The following is a 7,724-nucleotide window of genomic DNA, read 5'->3' as shown; positions in this document are numbered from 1 at the left end:
TAGGCAATTAATAATTTCTGCTCATGAAAAAAATTTAGATGGCAGAATAAGTTGAGAAAAGCAGATCACAAGGATGATGAAGAAGCATTACTGAAGTGGTTCACCATTCGAAGAAGCCGCAATTTTCCTGTATCTGGACAAATGTGGATGAATTTGCTAAATGTTTTTATGAGACTACTTTCATGTGCTCGAATGGCTGGTTAGACAGGTTTAAAAAACGGAATAACAGAAATTCAGGAAAAATTATCTGAGAGTCGGGAAGTGTTTCCATAACTGATGTTGAGGATTGCTCATCAGCTAAAGATTACTAATTTATTTTGTACGCAAGACGAAGAGTAGTGAAAAATAACACATTTTTTGCTACTACATAATATTTTTCAGTCATTTATTTGAATGATGTGCAATAAAAGGGAGGAGTTTGGGAACCATTGGGTAAATTATCTGCGTAACGGATATGGTGAACACCCGGTTATAGTGAACCGAAATTTCGGTCCCTTGAAGGTTCACTATGAAGGTTGACTGTATATATATATATGAGTGTGTGTGGAAGGGTCACTTCTCCTGAGACTTTTTAAAAGTCAAAATAAACATCTCGTTCATAAAAAACTTTTCTTTTGTGTTCTTTCAAACAAGTATAGCAGCTGGCTAGAAATGGGAGCTTCTAACCTTTTCATTAGATTGCTAGGGAAAGGGTCAACACCACATCAGTTCAAATAAAGGGGGGGACCAAATAGAACATCTTAACAGTTTTGAAAAGATATACGCTTCTGAGAAACATTCTTTTTTCTCCTCGATCATGTAAAGTTTAAGGAGCGGTGGACTTAAACATTGACATGAAAATGACTTCCATTCTACTGAAATATGAACTTGGCAAATGAAACTCTCTGTGTTCCCAACCAAGAATTAAACTAAGTTTTGCCCAAATTCCTTTTAATTTTCCCACAAACTTGTGAGATCAAATAGTGTTTCTATTAAATTTGGAACACAATTTGAACTCGGTGAATTGCGATATGCATAATAATGAAGAACTAATTCCTGTTACCAAATATCTCATATTTTAACAAATCCCATTATTTCTTTGCCACAGATCTAACTTTGTGATTTTTCACAACTTGTTTTTTAAGTTATTTTTATTAAATTTTTGAAAAAAAATTTAATACGTAATTTTTTGTGCAGTTGTTGATTAGCTTTCATGTCAGTTGTAAAAAAAATTTTTACTTTATAAATTAGAGTATAAAGGGAATTGCTTAGAAGATTAGACACGGGCACTTTAATGGTGATGAATATAATACAAAAAAGTCACCAGTCTATGATAGAAAAAACAGAAACTTACAATGAAAGATTGAAAGTATATTCAAACTGCAAAGAGTAAAGATCATTAATGACAGAATGGGTGTGACAATGCTGTTGAGAAGGAGTGTCCTTAACAACACCAATTTCAAAGGCTAGAGCCAAAATTTATCATGAGGAAATGGGCATTCAAGAGGTTGGCTATAGTATTATTTTAATTTCTTTTATTTAATGGTTGGATAAGCGATTTTTTTCCTGGCATTTGTTACATTTATTTTCAAGTTTTTTCTTTTAATTTTCATTCCAATGCTTTTCTAAATGATTAGTTGCAATTGAAAGAGATAGATTTTTTATGTGATACGTTATTTATCTATACTAAGTGTATTCTCCCTTTAATCTGCTTGAGCACACAATTCCGCCTACCTTAATGTGTTATTGATACATTTCATTTATCACTCTGCATTTTTAACTCAGTAGCACAGTCAATTATATTTTAAGTTACAATATTTACAGATTATTTTTTGAATGATTAACTACAGCATAACAATATTCCTTTGCTATTATTGCATAAAAAAGTGGTATTTTAGCTGTTTTAATTTTCCAAGTAGTAAATATTTTCGTTTCACTACTTTTACTTTATTTAGTAAAGCATAGCAGTGTATTTTTCTGATAATTTCTCTGCTACCTGATGTTCACTGACATGCATGTGCAAAAAATTTCCTCTCATTAATGGAAGCAAAAAACGAAATCAACATGACGTTGGTATGACGGCCACTGACCCAACAGCCTTTTGATTCTTTCTGGCACACAAGAGAAAATAAAGAACAGCGAAATCTAGAACTCCTTCTTTCTGTTTGATTGACAGCCGATGATCGGAGAGAAAAAATTAGACTGTCACTTTCTTGGCTCCTTCAGACATAAAATATCATCTTTTCACAAATCTTTACTCTCTAAAAAGGACTGGAATTTCCACATTTTGCCTCCATCATTCCAGTACAAAATGGTGGTGAAAGCGATTAATATTTTCATTTACTTACAATTTAATTTCTGTAATTATTTTAATTTTTGCATTTTCAATGCTGAATAAATCATTTATATTTTTTTTCCAAAAATTTTGTTTAGGTAATTATATATTATTCTGGTAATGAAACATTATTGACCAAAAAATAAAGTTTATTGATTGTTTTCTTGTTTGTAAAAAGACTTGGTTTGACCACTGTTTACGTAGAGGATCTTTCATACCGAAATATCTATTATACAGACTTGCTGAAGTCTCACTGATTTCAGACTCAACAGTTCCCACTGTCAATATGTATTTGCAAAATGACAATTCTATAAAAACCAATATTAATAAAGGATTAAAATTTTTAAAAAAAAATACTTATGAATTATAAGCGATTTAAAATTAGGAAGATATTTATTTTAATCAGATTTATTCAGTTAAATTATAGTAATTAGTTCAGATCTAGAAAAATAAAAAATATCACTTCAAATAACAATAATAATAAATAAATGAATAAAGAAGCCTAATAATCATGAATTTTTGTCAAAGAAATTATTTGTTAAGATCTTTGGCAAAATATTTTTTAATGACTTAATTATTTTTATACTTTTTAAGTTTACATATTTTTATAACCATAATTAAATAACCAAAATCTGGAACAGAATGCAATATTACATATTATAAATTAAAGTATACACACAATGAAATAATAAATACAAATTTAAAATTACACTTAATATGAACTATAAATATTTTTTTTTACCTTACTTGCTCTATCATATTACAGTTTCAAGACAGGAAGGAAAATTTGTTTTAATTTAAATTATTAATTCAGGGGTGATTGTGAGCCCAAGTCAAAATCCCGGAAAATTTCTTGAGTAAAAAAAAAAGTTTAAATCAAAAAAATATTAAACAAGGTTTTTCAGGGTGGCCACTCAAATCAGGTTTCAAATTTCACTGATTTTTCCAGTAAAATTCTTAAAATTTCCAAGTCAGCGTGTTTCCCCCCCCCCCTGCTAAAGTGCAGTATAGGTACATGAAAAGTGTCAATATTAGTGTGTTAGTCAATATAGTGTAGTATTTCATTTAAAATTTTATTTTTTAAATATATCATCTTGAATAGATGTGGAGGAAACAATATGTTTAGCTTGCAGAAAATAACGCTTTTAATGAATAAAATTTTTTTTAAGTGTTAAATAGTTTTTGCAAAAAATATACCAAATAGCAATGATCCAAAACAACCTTGGATAAGTACTGTTTAATATATTTTTATTAAGCGAAAGAAAATAATTCCAGATGATTAGAAACCAATAAATTCTTATATTTATTTATATTTCAATATAGAGCCATTTTATACTGTATTTTATACAAACAGTGCCATTTATAAAATTCATTGAAATAAGTTTCTTTAAACCAATATCATAAGTCAAATGTTTAAATAATGTTGGTCGTTTCAAATTAGCCCTATTATTTTAAGTCATATTCAGTATTTGTAAACGAAAAATTTTAAATTTCTTGTTGCATATTCTATAGGGGAAAAAAAAACTAGATACAATTCTTTAACTTTTATTCTTTTTTCCTTCCGTTTCTTAATGGAAATTAGAATGTATTAAGAATTCTAATCTAACATGGTTTCCTAGTTTAGATAAGTTAATAGGCTTTGTTTTTACACCTGGGCAATTCCATGGTGTTGGAAAAAAATGAACATTAATTTCTTAGAAAAACTATCTTACAAAACAAAACTTTGCTGAGAAAAATAATTCATTGGACAAAAGCTTTCAGAAAAAGAGTGCAAGATAAAATCTCTAACTTCAATCTAATCTCAAACTTCAATCTAATCTCTTCAATCTAATCTCTAATCTCAAACTTCAACAATGAATGAATTCAGCCCACAGAATAAACGAAGACTTAAAAAAAAGAAGAAAAAAGTTACTTTTATGAACAGAATCAAATATCCTAATCCTTTCTTCCACATTTTTGCCTTTCTTATACTACATAGTCCCATAATCTCCAATGAGGTTAAAGATTTCTCCATTCATTTCCCAACATAAAAGAGTTTGAAATGGCATTCTAGTTTAGCAGGGTAATAATGAAGAGAATTTTAATGCAAGAAAAGTATTGCTGATTTGATGATATATCAACTTCTTTACGAAAAATTTACATCTAAATAAAAGTGGATATAACGGATGGTAACATAATTTAAATTAAAAGAAAAATTCCAGCTTTTCTTCGAAATTCCCTGATTTTTCCAGGTTTTTATCCAAATTTCCCTGACTTTTCCAGGTTTTTTCTAGTATAAAAAAAATTCCCTGATAATTCCAGGTTTTCCAGGTGGGTGGCCACCCTTTTTTTCAATATTTCTTAGTTTACTTAAAATATATTTAAAATTTTACACATACCTATGATGACCTGGAGAAGTATTTGAAATTTACAAATATGTCGTTTCTTCTTGAGTTTATGATTATAATAACTATTTACTGATAAAAAATTAATATAAGCTTAAAAAGTATCTTTCTGGCTCTCCCTTACAAACAAATAAAATGAACTGTGTTCTTAAATTCCACCTTTAAAAATTTGATTTCCGGAAACTTTTGTGATCAAGGATTTTTTGAAACGTCTGAACCTTTGATCTCTGGAAACTTCCGGATCACGGTTAGCGAAAAATCCGGAAATCCAGATTTTTTCCGGAGCACAATCAGCCATGATTAATTGTTACAAATTAATTTATTAATTGTATTCAGTTATTTATTTAATTTAAATCATCTTACCTTATTTTTCAAAGCAGGGAAAAAACTTAAGAGAAATTACCTGAGATATATGCAAATCACTTTCACTTATAAGAGGAGGTAGCTCTATTAAAACAGTTTTGATCATATCTTGGGTAAGATGCTCAACTGAAAGGAAGAAAAATAAAATGTTTTTTTAAAACAATGTTATCAAAAGAATATCTTTGAGTACCTAATTTATGGACATACTATTAAAACTAACTTTTAATACAGAGTACAGAATTTTAAACAATAAATACACTCAAATAATATGACATCAACAAAAAACACGGAAATAGAAAGTATTTCAAAACAACTCCATTCAAGTGAAATGAAAAGGGAAAAAAATTTCTTAAGCACTTGCAAAATAAAATTCATATACTTTTCTACAACCTCTCTAAACATAAAAAATCTTTTATAATGTGCTAAAAAAGGCTTTTTTTTAAATGAAATAAAATATATAATCTGTTTTAAATGATAAAAAAAATGACAAAAATTAAGTCATTTGTGCAATAAAAAAAGTGCATTATCCAAAATACTATTTTTAAATACTATCAAAATAAAATATTTTTCTTCAACTTTCTAAAGATAAAAAATTCACTGTTATATTGTGCTTCGAAACCTTTTTTAAATGTGAAATAGTATGAAAATGGATAATTGATTTTAAATGATAAAATACAGACAAAATTGAAATAAAAGGAGTTGATTATTCGGAACAAATATATATATATACAGTCAAACCCCGCTATAGTGAACTCCTGGATATAGTGAACCAAATGTTCGCTCCCTTGCCTTGATATACACATATAATATTATTTTCGGTGAACCAAAAGAAGAGAGGTTATTATAAACGTTTTTCGGTCTTCAACTGACCTTTTTTGGTAATTTTGAAATTTCTACATGAAAGATATATACCGATTCGTAAAACCATCTACTGAGAGGAATGTAGCCATACGCATTTTTTTTGTCTTGTTTGTTTCTTTTATCTCAGTCTCCCATCCCTACATTTTTGTACGCAAGATGATGAGTAATAAGAAATAAAAGTTAACACATTTTTTGTTACTACATATTGTTTAATCATTTCTGTGTTCACTCTTATTGGCCATTAAAATTAATAATGTTTAATAAAAAGGAGCAGTTCGGAAAAATGAGTTAAAATTGTTTGCAGTACGGATATAGTGAACTCTCGGTTATAGTGAACCGAAATTTCGGTCCCTTGAAGGTTACTATAACAGGGTTTGACTGTATATATATATATTAAAAAATAAGAAAAAATTATCAAGTAGCATTTAAAATAATTAGATACTCTCACNAGCAGTTCGGAAAAATGAGTTAAAATTGTTTGCAGTACGGATATAGTGAACTCCCGGTTATTGTGAACCGAAATTTCGGTCCCTTGAAGGTTTACTATAACAGGGTTTGACTGTATATATATATTAAAAAATAAGAAAAAATTATCAAGTAGCATTTAAAATAATTAGATACTCTCACAGCGAAATATTATGCTGTGTAAATACAAAGAAAATCTCTTAAAAATTCCTAGTTACAATCGCAGCTAACTAAAAATAAAATTCAACACACAAAATTTACAATTATCATAATAGAATTAAAAAAAACTTTTTTTTACCATAGTTCTTAACAAGAGTGTCTAGAAGTGTAAGAGTTCCCAACTTTAAGGCCCTGTGATTCTTACGCAAAAATGATGCTAAAATAGGCATAGATTCACCCAAAATCGGTTTCAAATTTATTTTCAATGGTGAACTATGAAAAAATAACACACATTAAGTTTCAAATGATTAGAAATAAATATTTTGAATTCAAACTGAAAAATTCTAAGCTCACCCTGCCACTTTAGTCAGTGCCTTGACAGTGGTTAAACGTGTGATTTCATTTCTTAAACGATCTAAGAAAATTGGGAGACAAACTTGCAGTTCAGACTCCAAATAGTCACCAAGGTTGGAAATAATTTGACCCCTGTAAAAAAAGTATAAATAAGATTTTTAAAGCATAGATAAATGTGACTTTAAATTAACCTAACAGGCACAGTGTTATAAAGTAGATCCCTCGATTTTACATTTTCTGTCGGACTACCGTTAAGAAACGCAGAAAGCGTAAAATCTATTGGAACTGGAGAAATTCCTTGCTTCGTCTAAATAAAGACGTTCATTGCAAACAAGAAATTTGCTTAAACATAAAAATTTATTAACAGCTGTCCTCAGAGCCGGATTATACATTTTGTAGGCCCTAGGCATAGCAGTTTTTGGGCCCTCTCCTCCTTCCCCCACTCCTCTCCTCTTTTCAAAATATATGCTAAAATTTTCTTGCATATTTTTTTTACATTTTTATTAATATGGATTTTAATTTACGAATTTGTTTATTGAAATTTTGTTAGAATCTGAGATTAAACTAAAAGCGCAAAATTTGGTGAAAATTTACTCATCCGATTTGGAGGAAAACTTTGTAGATGAATTTTTACTATTTTCAAATTTGTATGAACACAAATCTGCACAAGAAATGTTGAAGGCTCAAATTAAAGCTAAACTTGTGAATACTTTTCCTAACGTTCACATTGCATTAAGAATATATTTGTCGATTCTTGGATCAAATGCAGAAGGAGAAAGATCTTTCTCCAGATTAAAATTGATAAAAAATTATTTGCGTTCAAC

General features: G+C 28.8%; 1 protein-coding gene across 3 annotated transcripts in view; it reads right to left on the bottom strand.

Moving 5' to 3' along the window:
* The window catches only part of LOC107454557 (Cullin-associated and neddylation-dissociated 1), a 100,211-nt gene that overhangs the window by 34,540 nt on the left and 57,947 nt on the right, over positions 1 to 7,724 (bottom strand). For all 3 annotated transcript variants that reach the window (XM_016071789.3, XM_071177053.1, XM_071177052.1), the window contains 3 exons: positions 6,901 to 7,032; positions 6,686 to 6,819; positions 5,102 to 5,187 (listed from right to left, as the gene is read on the bottom strand). In XM_016071789.3, the coding sequence (XP_015927275.1) occupies positions 5,102 to 5,187; positions 6,686 to 6,819; positions 6,901 to 7,032 (352 nt within the window). The remainder of the gene's footprint in view (positions 1 to 5,101; positions 5,188 to 6,685; positions 6,820 to 6,900; positions 7,033 to 7,724) is intronic.

Source organism: Parasteatoda tepidariorum, chromosome 2 (assembly GCF_043381705.1).
Source record: "Parasteatoda tepidariorum isolate YZ-2023 chromosome 2, CAS_Ptep_4.0, whole genome shotgun sequence".
NCBI classification, from domain to species: Eukaryota; Metazoa; Arthropoda; class Arachnida; order Araneae; family Theridiidae; genus Parasteatoda; species Parasteatoda tepidariorum.
Note: the sequence above shows the minus strand (reverse complement) of the source record. Positions and strands in the feature narration are given on the sequence as shown.